The 24057-nt window shown below is 41.6% G+C and overlaps 2 protein-coding genes across 3 annotated transcripts; one reads left to right on the top strand and one right to left on the bottom strand.

Annotated features, from left to right (window-relative positions):
* Positions 1-820: 820 nt before the first annotated feature.
* Positions 821-6745, bottom strand: LOC148855489 (protein FAR1-RELATED SEQUENCE 5-like). Of its 2 annotated transcripts, XM_088982528.1 has the most exons (7): positions 6450-6737; positions 6179-6317; positions 2960-5284; positions 2754-2876; positions 2614-2661; positions 2361-2525; positions 821-2227 (listed from the first exon to the last, which is right to left on the bottom strand). In XM_088982528.1, exons 3-6 carry the CDS (start codon positions 5261-5263, stop codon positions 2445-2447), a joined length of 2556 nt encoding a protein of 851 aa, XP_088838654.1. In that variant the 5' UTR covers positions 5264-5284; positions 6179-6317; positions 6450-6737; the 3' UTR covers positions 821-2227; positions 2361-2444. The 2 variants fall into 2 exon arrangements, with proteins under 2 accessions (XP_088838654.1, XP_088838653.1); XM_088982527.1 differs by lacking the exon at positions 6179-6317 and having other exon boundaries at positions 6450-6745.
* Positions 6746-19647: 12902 nt separating this feature from the next.
* Positions 19648-20190, top strand: LOC148855490 (uncharacterized). The gene has a single exon (XM_088984914.1). It carries the CDS (start codon positions 19648-19650, stop codon positions 20188-20190), a length of 543 nt encoding a protein of 180 aa, XP_088841040.1.
* Positions 20191-24057: the final 3867 nt, after the last annotated feature.

The raw sequence follows: 24057 nt of genomic DNA on the forward strand, positions 1-24057 counted from the left end.
TTTTAATACAATTCACAGTTATTGATAAAAAAAAAGAACCATTGGAATGACCACAAAATTGGAATCAACATTGGAATAATTTATTATCCATGAACCTTCATAAATAGTTTATATTTCTTTTATTTACTTTTATATCTATTTAGTCTTCTCAATGAGTATTTCAGCAATTGTATTACTTAAAAGTAGATGGTTTAACAAGGCAGCCCACATATATGGACTACACAACAAACTCTTTATTGTGTTTTTGTTTTCTCCCTTCTATATTACTTTGATTGATTCAAAATTGGAATGGATCAGACCCTACCCAACCAGATAAAACTCAGGAGTGATAAAGATTGCTAGACTAGACAGAAGTTTGGAACTGTAGTCAATGGCTAGAAGAGTGATCTCTAGTGCATTTAGAGGTAAGTTGGGTTTAATTGATCACTTCTACTGATGGTTTCTATTTCATATTTCTAAGTTGTTACAGAACCACTTCCCAAATGCTACCCTGAGCTCCACTGTTCCACCGGTGGCCTTAAGATGTAAAGTAATTCAAAAGTATCCTCAAAGGAGTTTCCAAGTCCCTTTGAAAAGCATGCCAAACATTCCCTTTCAAACAGCTGTTGTTTATAGTTATACCACAATAAATAGATGTGACTGAATTGCCCTCAACAGTAGCAAATTAGACAATACATATTTTATGTCTGAGCTGGTCTGGTATTCAAATAACCATAGCATAAGCCACATCATTTGACAAATTTCACTAATGTAAGAGTTTTTCATGAAATGACATCATTTTCATAAACCTTCTTATTCCATCCATCATGAGTATGCATTAGAGTAGTTCAACTGAACTCAAGCTTAAGCCCAACTTTTTTTTTGATAGGGCACAGCAAAAAAATTTATTGAAGTTCAGTGATATATACAATCAGTACAAGATTCCCTTAGGTTCGAGATGCAACCTCTCACTTAAAAACAGAGAAGAAAAAACAGATTACAACTGAGCCAAATTAAATTGATCTCCGTTGACCCCTTGCTTGGCCAGAGTTCCCCTCATCTGTTGGATGATTTTCCAGCCCATTGTATTCTCAAAGTCATGTTACTGGTTCACCATTTACACGTATTTATTTCCTCTCTATAGGCCCAAATGACAGACTCCAGTTTGATCAACCATCCCACCACCAACTTGGAATCCCCTTCCACAACCAACTTGTTCATATTCCAGCCTCTTGGCTCTTGCTAATCTCAATCCTGGAATTACGGCAAGGAATCCAGCTCTAATTGAACCCCTTCTACCACTGGACCCAAAAACAAAGCAACACATTGACCATCCTTTTCTTAACCCCTCCCCCCCCCCCAAAAAAAAAATAAAAAGACCCAAGGAACTTGGATTACCATGATCGCCTACAATCAAATTTCAGTTGATAAAATCTAGCCTCTCGGCTCTTGCTAATCTCAATCCTGGAATTACAGCAAGGAATTCAGCTCTAATTGAACCCCTTCTACCACTGGACCCAAAAACAAAGCAACACAGACCATCCTTTTCTCTAACCCCTCCCCCAAAGACCCAAGGGACCTGGATTACCATGACCGCTACCATCAAATTTCAGTTGATAAAATCTCAACAGGAGGTACCTAGACAGAGGGATCCAGTCTAATTCTTGAAGAACTATTTGCTACTGTTGCCCATTTTCAACAAATATCTACATGAATCCTTTCCCAAGTTCCACCACTGTACTCCATTCCTCCCCTGCTTCCCCCAAGAAACACTCCACCCCATTGGTCCACAAAACTGCAGTAACGACATTTTGCAGACTTAGATACAGAAAAGGGAACATGAGGTGAAGGTTTGGCACATGAAGAAGATCGTATACGGAGCCTTGATATAGAACAGGGAAACAGATCATCCAAGGAGCCTTGTTACAGATCATCCACAAAACTGCAGCAACGAAAGTTTGCAAACTATACAGAAAGGGAACATGAGGTAAAGGTTTGGCCACATGAAGAAGATCATCTACAGAGCCAGTAAGAAGTGATCTGTTACAAGTACTGGAAATGATTTAACCAAAATATAGCTATGAACTGAATTGTGTGCCTTGATAGAAACAAAATCCCTTGCCAGATTCATCCATAAACATAGTAATAAACCCACTTGCTCACCCATTATGACCACACTGAGATTCATATGGGTAAGAGTAAAGAACCAAGCTCACAAATACTTGTCAAAGGAACAAGTTTCTATCTCCTGCAGCAACCAATATATGCCAAGTGTTAGTATATGATCCATCTAAATGCTCCAATAAGACTAATATACTAAGAAATATAAATCATTAACATGAACAGAAAATTAGAACCAAATCATTAGTATGAACAGAAACCTTGGGAAGTGTTCACAGTAACTTTGGGGTTAAATGAAACCAGTTTCTCCTCTGTAGGCAAGTTTGTCACTTGAAATGATCTTGCTATCTATCTTGAGAAGTTGGTTGGCAATCTTGATTGTGATTTATGCCAAAAAAGTATTGTGGTGCATTCATAACAGATCCCTACAAAAAATAACAAAAAGTTAAAATATAACAACCCCTGCTACTAATATTTAACATTTTATAACTATTTTGATGTTTAATCCCATACCTGGTTCATCTGACTACTACCATCAACTGTGCCTGAAGCTATTGAAGCCTGCAAAAAAAATACAGCACCCATTAAGGAAAACTCTAATGTTATTTAAAATAGAAAAAAAAAAAAGAATATACAGAATTGTTAGAACTTACATGTAGCAACCCTGTCATTCTCAACTGAGGTGTGTTGGTATTCATTATATGCTGTTGATATATACTAGCAAACCGATTAAGATCGAGACTATGTGCCATATTGGCATGAACACCAGTTAATTCCTATTCAACAAGAGTGTAAAAGAATAAATAATTAAAAATGTAATAGAAAAAGAATCAAAATAAAGTATGATTTGATATAATACCACAACAGGTTGAGATGAAGGTTGAACTTCCATGGTTGTAGTAGCTGGGATTTGTGGCTCAGGTTGGGAATTATTTTTACTTTTCTTTCTTTTCTCAAAAGGTTTCTTTGTTCTATCACTACCAACGCCAATTTTGTCACTTTTATCCTTCCTTGCATGTCCTTTCACCACGTTTGTGGCATTATCAGATGCTACTGCTGCATTTTCTTCTTCCCCATTGTCTCCCTCACCTTGTAAATTATCAACCATATGACAAGATCCAAGTTGACTAGCATGTTGTGGACATACATCTGAAGCATCTCCAAGATTGTTAGAAAGAGCAGTTTCTGCACTATTTGAAACTTCCTCTTTTATTATCTTCTCCACCCCACTACGAATCTTTTGAAAGCCATTCAATGCATACAAATATGCTTTTTCATTTTCTGCAGCTCGATTTGATATATCTCGTGAAATTCTCACCAATTCAGAGGCCCTCATAGTATACCCACGATTTGGATCAAGTTTAATTGCACAACCATGATAATCTATTGCACTTCCATTTTTTGCATCTCTTGACCATCTTTTTAAAAAATACTGAGATGGAAGTTGCATTACTTGATTGTCAAAAAGCACTCTTAACCCATGAGCACAAAGTAATCCAACAAACTCAAATTTTTTACAAGTACATAAAACTAACGTTGGTGATGAAAATGTCACAACATGTTCATGATGGTTACCGTACATGCTTACCTTGTAATTAATCACCGCTTCAATCTCAATTTTACTCTTGATAAGACATTGTAAAGAACTTAGATACTCCTTCTCAAATTCCCTAAAAAGTGTGGGAGTATAAATCTCTGCAGCATGTTGTAGCATAGGCACAGGTGTATTTAAATGTGGCTTGCTTTGAATCATCTTGAAGTCCATTTCCAATTCTTTTTGACGCTTGTCTTTTACTGCTTCTTCAAAATTGGTAAAAAAACAAGATAAATCCGATGATGATTTTAAGTAACCTCTCAATGAACCATTCATGCTCTCATTCCTTTGTGTACTTTCCATGTTGGCAGAAAAATGGTTCCTTCCATAGACTAATGACCACTTCTCTTTCGCTTCAAACAACCCTTTCAACCATGTATTTTCTTTCAGATCATATTTACAAAGCATCTCTTCCCATGTTGTGAGAAATTCATCTTCTTCTTCACAATCATATATCACCTTACTAAAATCTTTCTCAAAAGTCTTAGAAACACAGAAAACATGAGATAAATGTTTGGCTGCACTCTGATAAATGTGCCAAACACAAAGGCGATGGTTAACCTTTGGGAAAACGTGTTTTATTGCCTTTTCCATCACTTCACATTGATCTGTCAAGATTGTTTTCGGCATTTTTCCACCCATTGCATTTAGAAATGATTCAAAAACCCACTTAAAAGATTCAATGGTCTCATCATAAAGTAATGCAGCCCCAAAAATCACAATTTGTCTATGATGACTAACACCAACAAACGATGCAAATGGTCGTTCATCTTGGTTGATTCTGAAGGAAGTGTCAAAGCAAACAACATCCCCAAAATAATGGTAGTCAACTACCATTCTTGAATCTGCCCAAAAGGCATTTGTTATTCGGTCTGCAGCATCAAGTTGTATGGAGTGGAAAGATGAAGAATTCTCCATTTGTAATTTCTCAAAAAATTTTAAAATGGCTCCCGCACCTCCTATTTCCATATCTTTCTCCCTCTTTGTACGTAAATAATTATAACGAGGGAACCCCAAATCATCTACTCCAACTTGATTGGCCATAGATTCCATAATTGGTTTTGAAGCTACCTCTAACTTAGTTGCAAGATTGGCCTGAGCAGTTTGGGCCATTGCCATTCTTTTATGTGACCTTAACATGTGTGACATACTTGGAGTTACAATCTCATGATTATGTTCCTTTTCAAATCGAGTTATGCAGTATTGGCCATTTTCTTGCAATACAACAAGCATGTGTGCCTTACAACCAGTTCTTGTATTGTCACGATGCCTTACATTAAGTCTTCGTCTATCTTCTTCACGAAAACCTTGGGCAGAACAACAGAATATCTTATCTCTTGTTATTCCACTTTTTGTTTTATGTGCTTTGCTCTTTCTAGTGCTAAACCCAAACCTTCTGGCATATTCATTATAAAAATAATATGCATCATCCAATGTTTTAAATAGCATTCCCAATTTTGGTTCTTCTATTTTACTCTCTTTCTCATCATGAACAGATTGGCACTCAGCATTTGTACGATCTTCATCTTCATTACATGGTCTAATGCAATCCTCATCTTGAGTGCTCATTTCAAAATCCTACAAATTACCCTGTAACAAAAAGTTTCACATTCTTTTGTAATTATAAACAATCAACAACAAAAGAAATAGCATAATTTCTGCTCCAAGGTCATCTAAGCACCTAGCTGATGGTTTAGCAAAATCTAGGATATACAAAAATCAAATGTATTGGGGTATCATACCAAATGAAAGAAATATGTAATGGGTGAGGGGGTTAGCCGAAGCTAACTACCTAAAGGGAATGCAAGGCATTTAAACATTGCAATTAAAAGTTTAACTTTCTAAAAGCAATAAAAATCTGTTGTTTCCTATAAAAATCAATGTCTTTCACATATAATAGCATTGAATTCATGAGTAGCTTTTAGGTTCAATGAGGATGGACATTTAAGTTTTCTTCTTGGTCATACCATTAAATTTTAAGTGTTATGGCCATACTTTTCAGGTACTCAGGCTTGAAATGCATAATGTTAAGGTGAAGCAATGTTTTGGTATTTGAAATACATTCTATTATGTCATACAGAATAATATCTTCACGCAATTGCTCTGCTCAATTCACTACAGAATAATCGGAGAAAATTCTGATGGTGTATTCTATGAGTTGCAAAACCTTCAAGAACAGATTCAAGCTTATATATTTGATGGTAAATTTTCATGATACAATACTATGTTCCACTTATCAAAAAAGAAAGAAAGAAAGAAAATGAAACAGAAATATGTTCTCAATTAGGAATTATTTTATATCTTTGCCATCCCTTTTATAAAATCTTTGTTGTCAATGAAGAAGAAGAATAAGTAATGGTTTTTGCCTTTAATCCGCTGGTTCGAGCTATTGTTCCCATAATCAGAGAAAATGTGATTGCATCCACAGAATGGTTCACAAGCGATCAGGGGAAACACCACATTGTTCTAATCTATAAATCGTACCACTGTATCACTCTAGACATGATATGAGTATCCCTAGTTCCAGCAAATGCAAACGAACGCGTGCTTTAAAACAGATTATCGATCCAAATAACCTGGATAGGAATGCCGACCTCTTGCAAAACCTCAACACAGCCAACCACTAGAAACGCCAATGAAATTACAAATAACAATTCATGAAAATCCAAGACCGACGATAAATTTTTAATTTTAGTAAAGAGAACATGTAAACAAATCAAGCAAGCACTTGAAAAAGAAAAAGTGAACACACTACCTCTCTGTCTGAACCTGAAATCAAGATAGTTCCAGATGATGAGATTAGGGGTTTGGCCACTCAGAACAAAACCACTCCGCGCACAGTTTCCTCGTTTCCTACCCTTTATATCTGTCTATTCTCTCTCTGTAAGCGAGCGCTGTCGGTGAACACGACCTTACCGCCGGTTCTGGTTGCCACCGCCGGTGCGTTTGTCTTACCGCCGCCGGCTCTGGTTGCCGGAACTCACACTGGTGCGGTCCTGGGAGAGGGTTCTCTTAGTCTATGCGAACTGCGAAGAACGAAACCTTGAACTCGGGTCGTGTAACCCAAGAGCGTTTAGATAAAAATGAAATTCGGTTTAGAGTCCAACCGCCGTTAAGTCTGGACTCCCGTTATCTCTTCATTCTTATTTTTTGTTTTTTCTCTCCCTTGGTCTTCTTTCTTCTTTCTCCCCCTGCTTCCAACGCCGGACATGAGCATGAAGAAGCACTGCCACCTGACACGGATTTGCACTGTAATTTTCAGAATATTCAATCCACGAAATCTGGACCTTCTATTTACTCCAAACAATGCTGTTTCTGTTTCTCTGTTTCAAAACAACCCTGTTTCCTCGATTGCTCCTCCCAAACCTTCATTCATGTCTACCATCTTATCCTCCCACTCTAAACCCCCTCACCCGTGAACCCCGCCGGGCTTCCCACCCATCCAACCCTGCCAATATCCATCGCTCAGCCATTTTGTGCTTTCGCAATGACCTCCATAGTTGCGTTGGCTAAGGCGATTGGGGCAGCTGACCAGATGTTGTATATGCGCCCAGGGAGGTCTCTACTCTCGACGCAAAGTTCGGGCAGAGGAGAAGATTGAGGCCGCGATGGAGGAAGATGGGGAGTTGAAGTATTCATGGGGCAGTGCATTGTACTGTGTTAATCATTTTGCCTTCTGAATTGGAGGAAATGCCATCAAAATATGGTGGGTTTAGGGAGAAGTTGCCAGGGGTTGAAACTGAGGATGAAAATTGCTGCATTGGATCAGCTGAGTCGGTGAGAGATGTGAAACCCAGTGAGATTCCCTCCTCGTTGAGTTGTCGGATCTGGGTCTCAGCCCTTCTAAGATACTTATTCTATTGATTCACTTTTCGATGTCCTCCCCATCACATTTTATGCTACATTGCTTCATTGGCTTTCTAGACTGCAACTCTCTGTGACTCAGCTCTTGGAGGAGATTGCCCGAGAATTTGGGGACTTCAGGTATCTTGTCAAATCTCTTGCTTCATCGGCATTTTCCCTCAGAGAAGTCAGAACTCAGAAGCTAGGATTTTGAGCCAACTTCAATTACATCGACATGTCCGAGACTGAGAATTATGACGAGTCCAATTCAGGACTCAAAAGCTAGTATGCAAGAAGACCAAGGGGAAGGATTTGTTCATGCTCCGGAACAATTTCATCTGAGAAATTCTAGTGAGTTATGGAATTCTTCATCTTTAACTAGTTTTCGCCCACCTCGCTCACCAGCCATATCCTGATGACGCTCAGGGTTCTGATCCCATGCAAAATTGGAATTTTGTTGTATTTATACAGCATGACGTCATCCTTTTCCGTTAACGTCAAACTGACGGGAGAGATGTCTTAACATAATTAATATGTGAGGCTGTTAACGATGGGTCGGATCTACCCGAAAGAACATTGAACGGATTATATTGGTTCTGCTTCCGTGGTTCAGTCGTTAAGTGATTACCGTAGGATCGAGACCGGTTCATGCTGTTTCGAACCAATTCAGACCCAACTGATTACATAAAGGTTTTGTGATTTTTTATAATTTTTGTTATATTATGTTCGAAAGAATAAATTTTATAGACAATATACATGATAATTTTATTGGTTAAAAACGTAGAGAGCATCTTGCTGCCTTAAAAAGATAAAATAAATCATTAACATATCAGCAACATAATCAATCGTGATATTAATGAATAATAATTATCGGAGATTGGAGAGTACATCCAAATGAAAGTATTTATTAAAAAAAAAGTACATCCAAATAAATGATTATTCTAGTAATCATGATTGATAAGAATGATCAATCACGATAAGTAAATTTATACAAATAAAAACTATCCGAGGGTCCCTCCTTCGGAATGCTGGAATTGCAACATTTATATTAAAAAAGACAATTATTAAAATTTGCAATTATAATTATTCAAGTCTTCAAACTTATATAAAGACTTAAAAATGAACATCATCTATTTATTTTTCAAATGTTATTGTAGCAAATCATTTTTATATACAATCATTCAGTGATAGTTCTGAATTCTATTTCATAGTTATCCTTTGTTTTACAGCAAGAACACCCAGTTGACCTGGACAATAGGATTGTTCGGCCCGAGAACTGTCCAGGCAACCAGTTCCATTTTACCCCAAACTCAGTCCTTGGCAAAAAATCATTGAACCAACCAACAATCCATTGACCCAGGCGATCGACTCGTTCAACAGTTTCTGGCCATTTTTTATTTTTTAAATTTTATTGTCAGAATGGACCATCTGTTTGAATCAGACAATCAAATCGTCGACCTGAAAACCGGTGGCCAGAATGGTTCCATTTTATAGATGTCAATAATTAGATGAAATAATTTTGTAATTATAGTCATGGGAATGATGGACATTGCAAGGGATTCAAAAAACTTAAAAGATAAATCAAAAGTGACCTTAAACACAAAAAAAATTGGCGGTAAATCCATCAAATTGAAAAAACCAAGGAAAAAGCAAAAAATCGAGTCCAAAAATCCACTTTGAGATGAAGCTAAATATAAGTGCAATCAAAGAAAGAGAAAAAGTAGATCGTCTTGTAAGAAAATAGAAAAAAAAAACATTGCATAAGAAAACCCAAAGAAAAAACAAAAGGGAAGAAATATAGTTGTGGTAAACCCTAGATCATTTTGGAGGATCTTGAAAAAGAAGACCAAATACAAAAAAAAAAAAAAATAACAAAAGTAGAAAATGAAAAAAAAGGAACATACTACACGTACTCAAATAAAACAAACAGTATAAGAAATCTTTGAATAGTGAAAATCTAAAAATACAAAAAAACATGGTTTTTGAACCGTTGTTGACCTAGACAGATAGACATTTCAGCCCGAGAACCATCCAAGCAACCAATTCTACTTTACCCCAATCTTAGTCCTTCGCAAAAAGCCATTGAATGTTGAACTATCAACCCGTTGACCCGTTTAATGGTTTTTGACCATTTTTTATTTATTTTTAATTGGGAACTGTCCAGGCAATTAGTTTAGTTTTATCCAAATCCTGGTCCCTAGCTAAAAATAGTTGAATTGATCAATGACACATTGACCCGGGCAGTCAAACCGTTGACCCGTTCAATGGTTTTTGGCCGTTTATTATTTTTAATTTTTTTTTGTCAGAATGGGCCATCGGTTTGAACCGTCAACCCGAAAACCAATGATCATAACGGTTCCATTTTTGGGTCATATGAATCCCATGCTCAAATGGCATAGCATGTATGATACTTAATAGACCTCATACATTCAATTTTTTGCTTGTAATTTTTGTTGTCAGAATGAGCCGTCCATTTGAACCGGACGATCAAACCGTTGACTTGAAACTGGTGGTAGAAAGGGGAGACCACCTCTATCTCTTTAATATATATATATATATATATATATATATATATATATATATATATATATATAAACTTACATAAAATAACAATATATTTATAATTTAAAAAATAAAAAATTGTTTACAAAATATTTAATAATCTAATGTATTTCTAAATAAAATTGTTTGATATATATATATATATATATATATATATATATATATATATATATATATATATATATATATATATATATATATATATATATGTGTGTGTGTGTGTGTGTGTGTGTCTGTGTGTGTCTGTGTATTCTAATATATTAATTGTAATGTATTTCATCATATGCATCATTAAAATATACATTTCTTATTTATTTGTAGGATTTATAGCAATTTCCCTAATTGTATGTTTTCCTATTAAAATATACATTTCTTATTTATTTCATCTCCAAAGCATATATACTGATTTAACTTCCTCGTTGAGATTGCTTCAGAATTCATTTATGATTGAATACTATGGAAAATTGGCCATTCTCCATAATTGTATGTGGGGATAAGGCGGTGTTTGAGAGAGGACTTAATCCCATTACTTAAAAATTAGAGATTATAGCTGATAAGGGCAACTAAACTAATTAGACACTCTTCACTATTCTCCTCTACTCTCTCTCTCTATCTCTATCTCTATCTCTACTTTAATTATGATGGTTGTTATTGCAGAAAACCCAACAAGAGCAAAGCAGATTAGATTCAAGAGACCCAAGAACCAACCCATTATAGCTCCATATCCAAACCCACAAATATCTTCTACCAATCAGTCCCCTCGCGGTAAAACCTCCATTTCTTCTCTATTCCTATCCACATTCACCTCCAACAATAACAAGAAGAAGAAGGGTTTCGACATGTCTTCGACATTGAAGGATAAAAAGAAGAGCTTTACATCTACGACATTCAAAGGACCTGGATGCACATCCACTTCACAGGTATCAGCACCGGAGGCTATTCCGTCTTCAGCAGATTGGTAAGTGAAGAAGATGAGGAAAAAGAAGCATAGGAATACACAGAAGATGAAAAGCCATCATGTCACGGAGACGTATATGGGGAATCCAACTGCTGTAGTTGTCCATGATGTTTGGTGCTCTCCTAGGATCGGTTTCGCAACTGATGTTGCGCCAATTGATTGTGTTGTGTCAAGACATCCTGTAGCGAGAAGAGGGAGGATTGATGGTGAGAGGATAAATCACAGATAGGTGTGCCTCCTGTTTATGTTATTCGTGGCTTTTGTTCATATATTGGGCTTTCTTTGGGGATTATAGTTGATAAGGGCAACTCTCGGAAGCTTGTCATAGAGTTAGAAGGCCTACACCTTCTTATGGATCAGGAAGATCTTCTCCGCTTAAAGAGCCAATTTGCAATTAAAGCTTCGACGGAATCCAAAGGAAGGCCAAGGGTTCAAGAAGTAGCGATGAAGTTCTTTCATGGCCATCGAAAGTAAGAGGAAAGGGAAAGATAGAGACCAAAGGTGGGGAGATTTGTTCGGTGGTCTAAAGGAGGAAGGAGATAAACATTGTTTTTATCCTTTTTTTTATATTTAAAAAAAAATACTGTATTATAGAAAGTATGTTAAAAAGATTATTTTTATTGACAATAAGATTCAAAATTGCCCATATCAGCTATAATCCTTAAAAATTATCTATAAATAGTGAATCACATCTAGATATTTTTTTAATGTAAATAGTTAAATTCAAATAGAAAACAAAGGAAGTTGGGTTTCGGAAGTATGTTTTGGACATGTTACTATGTTAGACATTTTGAAGTACTAACAAATAATTGGAGGGTTAATTTAGACATTTAAAAATGTTAAAGGTGTTAATAGTCATTTAAAACTACTTAAGTTTGAAGGCATTAATGGCATTTTAAGAGAATCATAAATTTTAAAAATGTGGTCTCTACTTTATGCGCAATAAGCATTGGCCAAAAGCCAATAAAATGCAGTTTATGCTTATCCACCAAAAAAAGCTTAAAATTATTCATAAGTAGAAGCTAGACCCGATATGCCAAATGGAAATGGTTTCAGTAATGAATTGACACACTCCTTTTGTATGATACTTGTGAGCCCGGATCTCCTGCTGCAAGCAAAATCCTTGGGCACATATCATTCAGCTGTAAATTGGGAATATCTCTATCATATGCAACCTAAAATTATGGGAAGATGTTTTAATGTATTACGAGATTTGTCGAGTCCGGATTCAGTGGACCCCTGGTTCACGGAGGCTCCAATAAGAGGCGCGCACGTCGCCCTCTGTCAGTCTAACAGATCCATTACGTTAACAGTCATTATAACGTAAATTTGCCTGGTTCAATTCTATTTCGTTTTCATTTTCAGCCCGGTTCAATCTACCATCTAAAACAAAACCCAATTGAAAGCTCCCTCTTTCATTTTTAACTTATTCAGTTATTCCCCATTTCATTTTCACCGAGCATTAGCTCCCGATCAAGCGACCACCGGTGGGCGATTTCAACGAGCCTGGCAACCTACACAAACACAGAAGCTTCCTTCTCATCAGTCCCTTCTTTCTCTCTCTTTATCTCTACTCTCTTCTACCATCTCTTCCCTCGTCCAAGAAGAATCATCGGCGTCAGCGTATTACTGTTACTCTTCTCGATGTGCACCGATGATGGTCTTGAGGGTGTCCTCACCTTCAGAGTTGAAGAACATATCAGAGACTCATATTCCATTGGAGGTGAAGGCCACCCACTAGATCTTCATCGATTCCCTCTACAACGACTTACTCCAGAAGTTTGGTGAAAGCAATCGACGAAGTCAAAGCGTAGAGATGGACGAAAGCTCTTACTGAGGTTCTGTTTTGCCTGGTGGGATCTACATGTTGTTAAATGTCAATGGATAATGTACGCATTGGTATTGTTTGATCCATTGTCCCTGAGAATGACGTTAATTTTTTTTTTTCACCACCTAGGAAGTAAAGGTCACGTGGACTTGATCAGCTAGTAGGATGACAACTCAACAAGAGGAGTCTAGTTAATAGTTTTTAGAGCTCGGGTGTTCGTTCACCTCGGTACAAAGCCACCTTAGTATAGAGTCACCTTGGCACCTAAGCTAGTTCGAGGCCCAGGAACCGAAGTGACATGTAATCGACTCTAGAAGCTTCTTAACGGACTCTGAACCCCCCGAGATCACATCGCGTAACGACATGCCATATCCTCTCCTTGCCCAGATCGAGCAATAACGATAGACTTCATTGATTGATACATTACTCCCCGCTTAAAGCGGAAATAAATCTCATCTACTCAGGCCGAAGATCCCATAATCGTTTCGTGAGACCCATGGCAACTCAACTATATAAGGGCATCAACCCCTCTAGGACAAAGGTACGTGCGATTATTTACATTCTAGCTCTTTAGCATTCAAACTTTTATCTCGCAACCACAACAAGAATACTAAATTAAGCATTGGAGCGACCTCACCGGGTCATCCACTCCGGTCTCTCTGATCTCTATTTTGTAGTTTGATCCAGTTCACTATTCGAACAACGTCTAGGCAACCTTCCAACTAGGAGCTTTCAGATCGTGCATCATCAATTGGCGCTGTCTGTGGGAAATGATCGAAAGGTCATCCTAATCCTAGTCACAATCTCAATCCCAATCTCAATCTCAATGGCATCTTCCAGCCACAACAGAAAAAGCGACATGAACACTCGGGGGGGGGGGGGGGGGGGGCAAGAACAGCAAATAGTCACTCCCCAAGGTCCCTCAATGACCATCGGCCAGTTCACCATCCCCTTGACTGTCTCCGGGGTTCCATCATTGTCTGTGCCACACACTACCCAATAGGTGAGTGTCCTGCTCCCCCAACTGAAAGCCACATTCTCGGAGCCTTCTATGATTCCCCTTGGGGTTGGGTACTCCTAATTTAACGACCTCGTCCAGAGCATCCAAATGATGCAGATTCAAATGCAAAAAATCCACCAATTCCAGCAATTTCAGTAGTACTATTTCTATCAACAGTACCCGCAACAGTTCCCACTACTGCAACCAAACCAGTTGACAAATCAACATCAAGGGCAGACTCAGAACTAGCACTGGGCTCATTAGAACGTCCGCCAGTCTCCTCCCTGTGGTGACACAGGTACCGGCCCCTCCCTCGGGATGGACCCCGCCATGGGATATAGCAAGTGATCGGCGTACTCCCCCGACCTCCAGAAGAGAGAACTCAAAGGAGAGGCCCGAACCCAGCCAACCCGAGAGGTGCAGTCAACATTTTCCGCATCAAGATGATGTAGATTGTCTGCTCGGGGCCTAAGGCGCAAGCTTGAGAGGAGACCCCTTGGTTCCCCGCAACAACCAGCACAGTACACGCGGCGAAGAAGAAGTGGCAAGAAGAACCACCTCGCCCCACCATTCGGAGCAAGATTGAGATACTTGACAACACTGAGGCTGGCAGTACAAACGCTGAACCACCAAAGAAGCAGCAATTGTGATATCACAAAGACTCGCCGTTCCTCAACAAGGAACAACCCACTAGCAAAGCCCAACCATCCAGTAGATCAAGGCCGAGTAAGAGAGGAGATAAGCTTGGTGGCCACGAGAACAACACCTGCTCTATTGAGTTAGCCATCCCCCTGTCACCTGAGCTCCTGGTCAAAGTACCATCACTAGACAAGTATGATGGTCTTTTGACCCCAACGATCATGTAGACGCATTCCAATCCCAAATGCATCTCACCAGGACCGACGAGGCTTGCATGTGCATGGATTTCTCCACCACATTCAGAGGAGTAGTTCGGACCTAGTATAGAAACCTTGCGCCGGGTTCCATCAGAAGTTGGGCACAGTTTGCAGACATGTTTACAACCCACTTCATCACTAGTAAGAAGTGCCTGAAGTCGCAAGAGAGCTTTCTGAACGTGGTGCAGAGGGAAGGAGAATCAATTCGAAGCTACATCAAGCGCTTCAACGAGACATGCCTGCAAATACTAGCCCTTGATCCAACAATATGCCTCACCGCTGCACATAAAGGAATTACTCATAAGGAGTTCAAGTGGCATGTCGTGGCAAACAAGCCAAAGAACATCACCGAGTTCCTCAGGCTGGCCAATCAATTCATCAGCATAAAAGAGGAAATAAACCAGAAGACCGACAACCAGCAAGGTGAAAAGAGAAAGAGAGAAGAAGAAGGAACGAGCAACAAGCAGAAAAGGAAAAAGAGCAAGTGCCCCTCATGAAGTTACAGGATGAATCGGCATTCCAGAACCCCACCAGTAGAGAGAACCAACTATACTCCCCTTAATGCAAAGCGAGGAGAGATCTTGATGGCCATTAAAGACTCCTCCATCGTTAGATGACCACCCAGGCTACAGGGAGACCCAACGACTAGGAACTTGAATATTTATTGTCACTTTCATCGGGACCATGGTCACAGCATGGAGAACTACAAAAACCTCCGCGATGAAATCAAAGAACTCATCCATCGCGGGTACTTAAAGAAGTACATTTTGCATGAGGAGAAAAGACAGGGGGACTGACAGGGACATTGGAAGAAATACGCCTCAAAAACTAGCAGGCAGAACGAGTAGCCACCTCACTCGCTACCAGAAGAAAGACCGATCCGCGGGGTGGTCAATATGATCACTAGAGGATTCATTGTAGCAGGGTGTATAGCAGCAGTAGGACAGACTTTAGTCCAAGAACTAGAGCACGTGGCAGAGAACCCACCCAAGTGACTCTGATCGAAGAACCCATTTATTTTACCGAGGATGATTCTCGTGGGATTCAATATCCTCATGAAGACGCCCTAGTTGTAAAGTTGATCATCAATGACTTCGAGGTGAAGCGGATCTTGGTGGACTCAAATAGTTCGGTTGATATCCTCTTCAAAGGAACTATTGACAAGTTACAAATGCAACAGAGCGATCTAAAACCAACGGATACCCCACTAGTAGGGTTCAACGAAAAAGAAGTTAGGCCTATAGGTTGGATCACAGTACTAGTGGAGGCAGGCACATGGCTGAATATTGTACAGTTTGAGCACACCTTCTTGTTGGTCGCAACTCCATTCCCTTACAATGCAATTATAGGTCGACCCATTACACATGCTTTACGCACGATAGTATTGACTTACTATCTTGTGATGAAGTTTCCGACAGATTACGAAGTAGGGGTCATACGAGGCGATCAACTTGAATCTCGCAAGTGCTACGTGGCTGCCCTCAAGGGAAAGGCAAAACCGGCAGAAGATGTCAAATTAGATCAACCAACAGACTACACCGAGGAGCAAGCTGCCCTGATGGAAGAGATAGTCCACATACTAGTTTTTGAGACTGAGCCGATCAAGACTCTCTAGATCAGTGCATTGATAAGCGAACCACTCCGAACATAACTAGTAAGTTTCTTGCTTAATAATTTATATGTTTTCGCCTGGTCTGCAACAGAAATGCTTGGAATCGACCCTAGTGTGATAGCTCATAAACTTAATGTGGACCCATTAGTAAAGCCAGTTAGACAAAGAAAATGCGGCCTCACCCTAGAGCGGTGGAGAGTAGTCTTAAGGAGGTCGGGAAGCTCATCGCTGTAGACTTCGTCAGGGAGGTCCATTACTCGAGCTTGGTTGCCAACCCCATGCTTGTAAAGAAAGCTAGTGGTGCATGTGCGTCGACTACACCGACTTGAACAGAGCCTGCCCAAAGGATTGCTTCCCCTGCCAAGAATAGACCACCTGATAGGCGCGACCTCAGGGCATGAGTTGCTGAGTTTTATGGACGCTTACTTCGGCTACAACCAAATTAGGATGGGCACAACCGACCAAGATAAAACAGCTTTTGTAACCGAACTTGTGTTGTACTATTATAAAGTTATGCCCTTTGGCTTGAAAAACGCTGGAGCAACCCAGCAACTTGTAAACAAAAATTTTGAACCTTTGATTGGCAATAAAGTGGAATGCTATGTTGATGACATGGTCCTGAAGACCCAATTTTCTAGATCTTTAATTGATGATTTAGATGATGTTTTTCAAAATTTAAGGAAATATAATATGAAGTTAAACCCAAATAAGTGTGTCTTTGGGGTCATGTCGGGCAAGTTCCTCAGTTACATAGTGAACCGATGTGGCATCAAAGGTAATCCGGATAAAATCAAGGCTATCTTAGAAATGCAAACACCCTAGAAAATCAAGGAGGTATAACGACTAACTAACCGAGTAGCTACCCTAAACCAATTTATGTCTAAATTGGCAGGTCAGTGCCTCCCCTTTTTTAAGGCAATTAAGAATGAAACTTTCGAATGGACTGAAGAGTGCCATCTCACATTTGATGAGTTGAAAAGGTACCTAAGTACTGCCCCGATTTTAATCCAACAAGACCTGTTCATGGGTCGGGCAGGGCCAGGCTTTTGCTCTTCATTAACAAGATTTTTTTAGGCCCGATCCTAAGCCCGACCCGACCAATGGGCCTACAACTCGGGCTTGAGCCCGACCCTCATAAAAAGCCCGAAGCTCGGGCCCGAGCCTGAAGCTCAGCCTAACAGAGGATGAAATGCAAGGCGACTGAGTTCACTAGTGGTGCGGCTGGCGCCGATGCCTGAGTTTGCCATCACCGATGCTTGAGTTCATTGGTTCCTGAGAATATGCAACAATGCATGAGAATGAGAACTACGAGAGAGACAAGAGAGAGAGGAATGGTGGAGAGAGAGAGAAGATTCACCACCAGAGAGAGGGGCGACTAAGTTCACTAGGGGCGCGGCTGGTGCTGGTGCCTGAGTTTGCTGGTTCTTGAATCCTGAGAATATGCGAGTCCATGCGAGTAAGAACTGTTAGAGAGACGAGAGAGAGAGAGAGAGAGAGAGAGAAAAGACTCACCGCTAGAGAGAGATGACCGGTGCCTGAGCTTGCCTATCACTTCTGAGACTGAGAACAGTGATTACTTGCTTGGATTAGCACCGATTATTGAGAGTGAGAATGAGGAGAGAACGATAAAAGATGAAAAGAGGGAATAGGAAAGGTTAATCGGCTAAGGTTTACAATAAAATACAAAATGTCGAATCAGGCCGGGCTTTTGTGACAAATCCTGAGCCTGGCTCATAAAATAGTCAATCTCGGGCTTTTAGGCCCGAGGTCAAGCCTGCGGGCTAAAGTTCATGTGCAAGCCCGTCTGGGGGTCAGGCCGAGCTGGGCCGGACCGTCAGACTACCCGGCCCATGAACAGGTCTAAACCCGAGCTAAGGAAGGAGATGAGTTGAAGTTGTATCTCTCTACGAGTGATGAGGTGGTCAACTCAGTACTAATTAGAGAAGTAGACCGGGTCCAACAACTCGTCTACTATGTAAGTAAAGTGTTGTAGGATGCAAAAACCAGATATCCCGACATCGAGAAACTGGCGTATGTGCTAATAGTAGCAACTCGGAAATTACGCCCATACTTCCAAGCCCATACCATCGTCATCCTTACTTATAGACCTCTGAGGCACATCCTACTTAGGCCTGAGGTGTTAGGGAGATTGACGAAGTGGTCCATTGAACTTAGCGAATACGACATCCGGTTCGAGCCATGGCCAACGATCAAAGCCCAATTTTTGGCGGCCTTCATAGCAAAATGTATGTTCAGCACACTGGTTGAGCCTGATAACGTGTCAGAGACATCAACCAGCGCAGCACCGGTCCCGGTCAGAGCAGTATCGATCTGGGATGAGGAGCCCTGGATCTTCCAACAAGCGAGGAAGCGGTGTAGGACTGATACTATATGGCCCAAGTGAGGTGAAGTTGGAGTACACTCTCTGGTTCATATTCGAGGAGTCGAACAACAAGGCAGAGTATGAAGCACTAATTGCCGAGCTAAACTTAGTGAAGGAAATTGATACAAAACTTCTCATCGTGTGTAGTGACTCACAGCTGGTAGTTAACCAAGTTAATGGTGACTATGAAGCATGCGACTCAACTATGGTGACCTATTTAACCAAAGTCAGGGATATCCTACCAGGCTTCAACTCTTGTTTCATAAGCAAATTCCAAGGTCCGAGAATGCTGAGGCTGACACCTTGTCTCGACTAGCAAGTACCAGTGACAAACCATGCGAATTGTGTACATAGAGGACCTGTCTCGGCCTAGCATTCTTGGGGGGGGTAGAAGAGGTTGCTCCTGTGTTGCAAAAGGAACTGAGCTAGATTGACCCGCTCGTTGACTATCTGCTCCACGGGACCCTACCAGCAGAACTTAATGCAGCTCGGAGGGTAGAGTATCAATAAGCCCGATACATCCTTATAGATGGACGACTGTACAGGAGATCCTTCACGCTCCCCTACCTATGTTGCCTGCGATCCTCAGAAGCTGAGTTCGTACTTCGCGATATCAATGAAGGATTATGTGGACATTTGGGGGGCAAAGCACTCGCCCAAAAAGCATTAAGGCAGGGCTACTATTGGCCCACAATGAAGGCAGACGCACTTGAGCTCGTCAACAAATGCGACAGATGTTAGAGGCATGCCAACATCTTCCATCAACCTATTGCCGATTTGAAGTATCTTACTATCCCGTGGCCCTTCGCACAGTGGAGAATCGACATCCTTAATCCTCTCATCGGAAACCGAGACGAGAAAGTTCTAGGTCATGGCAGTGGATTACTTCACGAAGTGGGTGGAAGTCGAACCGTTGGTAAGCATTACAACCCAGAATGTGCAAAATTTCTTCTGGAAAAGCGTCGTGTGCCATTTCGGATTGCCCAAAGTCTTGATTTCGAATAACGGGAAGCAATTCGAGGACATCAAATTCCAGAACCGGTGCACTGAGATGGGGATTAAGCAAAACTTCACTTCGGTAGTGCATCCACAAGCAAATGGACAAGCCAAAGTGACAAACAAGGCTATCATCCGCAGATTGAAAGCTCATCTTGTGCAAGCTAAAGGGTTGTGGGTGGACGAGCTACATAGTGTCCTTTGGGACTATCGGACTACCATCAAGACCATGATCGGCGAGACACCCTTCAACCTCACATATAGGACGGAAGCCATGATCTCGATAGAGATTGAAGTACCGACGTTGCGGCTCGAAGCTTACAATGAAGAGATAAACAACGATGAGCTCAAAACTAACTTGGACCTTGTTGATGAGGTACGCGATCTGGCCCACATTCGAACTGCAGCTTACCAGTAGCGAGTAGCTCAATATTATAATGCCTGGGTCAGGAAGTGACTATTTCGAGTCGGCGACCTGGTCCTCCGTAACGTCATGGTACCTGAGCCCAGCATGGGTAAGCTCGGTTTGAATTGGGAAGGACCTTACCGGGTGAGACGGGTGTTCAGAGAAGGAACGTATGAGCTCGAGACCATGGAAGGGAAACAAGTACCTTGAGCTTGGAGCATTGACAACCTAAGGAGATACTATTTGTAAACCTCAATGCAAACAAAAATGACTAAGTCCATAGGATCATTGAGTTGGTACAGATCCTATGGACAACGAATTGGAGAGAGGACCTTAAGTCACTCCTAGAAGCCTAAGGGCTATGGTGTCAAGCTGACAACAGACCTCGACATGATATAAGACCCAATCGCCTCTCCGGTAGGGGTAGAGAAGTCCTAGTCGCCTCTTCGGCTTAGGTAGCTCAAGACCCGGTCGCCTCTTCGGCATGGGCTCATTAAAACTCAGTCGCTTTGGCATGGGCAAGGCGAAGTAACCCGGGCACAAACAGGTTGGGCATGTACTCTACAATGTCTGTTCACCTCGACGTACAATAACAATTAGATTATTCCTATTCGAGTCGAGCTCACCAGCTTGGGAGTAATCTACACTTCGAAAAATTTTGCTCCTATTTGGTTTAGCTCGCCAACTCGGGAGTAATCTATACTTAGAAATTTTTTTTCACACAAAGAGTTTTGGAAAATACTTATATTCCATTGAAAAAGCGCTTCGAGTACATAAAAAAAACCAACAACAACAAAAAGATTACAACTATTTAGTCGAGCTCGGAGACTTGGGACATTGAGTATTTACAAAGGTGGTCCAAAAAAAGAGGCATTAGTCAGTTCAGGGCTCCTCATCCCCAGCAGAGGTGTCAGCGGGCAGATCTGTCTCCATGTGGTTCTTGGTGGCAATAGCTCCCTCTCCCTCACCCGCTGTCTCATCGTCGAAAAGGTCGTCGTCACTCTCCTCCTCGGAGTTTAGGTCCTTAGCGTCTTTGATGGCCATCTCCTTGGTGATCTTGGATGTTGTGATGGCATTGAGGTCGAGGTAGGGAAATTCATGCCGGGTCAACCATCTGCTGAACTTAAATCCCTTGCGATAGTCCGCTATCTTGGCCTTGATCAGCTTCTCACGATATTTTGCCGAAGACTTGTATTCCTCGACAGCCTTGACCTTGGCATCCTCCATCACTAGGAGCAAAATTTCAGTCCGCTCCTTCACCAGCGCATCAAGGTTCTCATTCTCTCTCTTCAAAGTCACCTCACGCTCCTCTAGCTGCTTCTTCTCCGCCTCTAGCTCTTTCTTCTCCGCCATCAACAAAGTCAACTACTCCTTCTTGGCTTGCGCATCATTTTTCAGCTGGTTGATTTCATTGCTAACTAAGTTGAGCTGGAGTGGACACTTCAAGAGGACTGCTCGGCTTCGAGAGCTCGCTTTAAGTTCACAACGGACTAGTAGGCCAAGGCATGGATCGAGGAGTTCACCTGCCAAAAGAATAAACCAAGTATAAGTATGAAGAAAATCTAAGTATAAAGTAGCCTGAATGATAAGTATGTACCACCATGCAATGCATTGCCACTCTGGCCCCGAGCTGAGCGACCAACAAGTCAGCCCAGCGAGCAACCTCCTAGAAAAATACCACATCTTTGCTCTTGAGGAGACCAAACTTTGATGTCAAAATGCTCCGAGCAAAAGCGTCGCTACTCAACGGAGTGGTGGTTGCCTATATGTGCTGGGGCTCTGAAGATGTGGTTTCTTTGGGCATGCGAGATGGGGTAGCCTTGCCTTGGTCCTCCTTAACCAAGTCAATCACGGGAGGCTGTTCGACGACTAGTGGGTGCTCAAGGACGGTGGCGTCGGCATTGGAGGTGGTGGTCTCAGTTTGGAGGCAAGCCTTATTGGAGGCAAGCTCGTTGGTGGGAATGTCAGTCATGGTAGCTGCAAAAAGATGATGAACCGAGTTAGATGCAACATCAAAGTAAAACAAAACAAAGAAAACAAGTACAACAGTTGGCAACCTACCAGAGGACTTAGATTGGCTTTTACGTGCTTCTCCTCGGTCACGAAGTTTTTGAACTTTAGGCCGAGCTTCGCCTAAGATCGGACTTCCTCCTGTGTTTTTGGGTTCAATGTGACGACGGGGTCCTGGATGGCTCCAGTGAATCGGGAATGACCACCCCTCAATGTTACGGACCACGAAGTAACATCTCTTCCAGGCCGGGACTTTGTTTGGGAGCTCATGCAATTGCTTGTACCCGGGATGAGGAGACATGTAATAACTTCACCTGTGCTCAGGTAGAACACAAGCCGAGTTCTACTTGATGGAGAGGATTGAAGAAAAGATGTCGAGGTCTAGAGGTCGGTTATAATCGTGGAAAAGGGAAATGGTACCTACGATGTTGTGGATGGAGTTCAGATGTATCTAGTTTATGGAAATATCAAAAAACTTAATGAGTTCGACTATGAAAGGGTGGAGTGGAAGACATAGCCCAGCTATGAGCTACTCCTCGAAGACCACGATCTTGTCATGACCGTGATCCCAAGGAAAGTTGCCTAAGGGCATACTGTATACTAAGTTATTAGGGAGTCTGTACCGAGCTACTAAAGACGAGCCTGTTTGTTGTCATTGTAGACAGGCCAAAGCTATCCAGTAGGCGACCTCAGTGTGAGGTGGAGGCCGATTTTCCAGAGGCTTCTCGCTCTCGTCGAGGTGAGTCCACCTCGGATGGGCTGGAGTCTACATCATGTGCCGAAGTGCCCACCTCGGCAAGACGAGGCTCTGCGATCTGTGTTGAAGTGCCCACCTTGGCCCCGACAGATTCACCGCTCCCATCTAAAAGGCTATTTAAGCTAAAATTAGACATGCTAATGGAAAGGACAATGGAATCGAAAGCAAAGGAAGACGAACTCACCAAAGAAGACTGAAGAAAGCAAGATGACCTCGGACTCGGGAATAGCTGATAATCGAGCTGGGATACTTGAATGCAACCTCAAGGACTTTAGATTTGTGGTTTGTGGCAAACAAAATGGGCCCTTCAGCCCCTATTTATAACCATTATATCCAGGGATCAATGGCCAAGATCTGTGCGATCCAATGGCTCCTAGGAAAACTGGCTACACACTACTCGAGGTTCAAATCAGTGAGTGGCACATTTTGACGTTTGCAGAGTTTAAAATCGGCTTGATGTCCGCATGTACCTGATATGCAATCTGGGTCACTTCCTGGTTGACCAAACGATCGAACAGGTCCAACCAAAGGTCCGCCCTCCGTACCTCCTAGACATCGTGCCAAATCCACCTGGGCTCGTCATGAACTCCCCACGCCGGGTCAGGACCCCTGGCATGAGGAGTAGGGGGCAATTGATGAGGGGTAATTTGGCACGACCTAGTAAGTAAAGGTTACGTGGACGCGATCTACTAGTAGGATGACAACTCAGCAAGAGGAGCCTAGTCAACAGTTTTCAGAGCTCGGGTGTTCGGTCACTTCGGCATAGAGTCACCTCGATATAGAGGCACCTCAACACCTAAGCCAGTTCGGGGCCCAAGAACCGAAGTGACACATAACCGACTCCAAAAGCTTCTCAGCGGACTTCAAACCTCCCAGGATCACGCTGCGTAATGGTAGGCCTTATCTCTCCCCGCCCGGATCTGGCGGTAATGATAGACTTTATTGACCGATACGTTACTCCTCGTCTAAAGCGGAAACTGATCTCATCTACTTAGGCCGAAGATCTCGGAATCGTTCCATGAGACCCACGACAGCTCAACTATATAAGGGCATCAACCCCTCCAGGGCAAAGGTACACATGATTATTTACATTCTAGCTCTCTAGCATTCAA

This window comes from Nelumbo lutea, chromosome 4 (genome assembly GCF_056320005.1).
Source record: "Nelumbo lutea isolate HS-2025 chromosome 4, American lotus-T2T, whole genome shotgun sequence".
Taxonomy (NCBI): Eukaryota; Viridiplantae; Streptophyta; class Magnoliopsida; order Proteales; family Nelumbonaceae; genus Nelumbo; species Nelumbo lutea.

Coding starts and splice junctions, on each gene's coding strand:
- LOC148855489 (XM_088982527.1), bottom strand. CDS start 5,263: ATGAGCACTCAAGATGAGGATTGCATTAGACCATGTAATGAAGATGAA. Junction 2,877..2,959: donor CTTCATCTCAACCTGTTGTG/GTATTATATCAA, acceptor CTTGTTGAATAG/GAATTAACTGGTGTTCATGC. Junction 2,662..2,753: donor GAATGACAGGGTTGCTACAT/GTAAGTTCTAAC, acceptor TTTTTTTTGCAG/GCTTCAATAGCTTCAGGCAC.
- LOC148855490 (XM_088984914.1), top strand. CDS start 19,648: ATGGCAGTGGATTACTTCACGAAGTGGGTGGAAGTCGAACCGTTGGTA.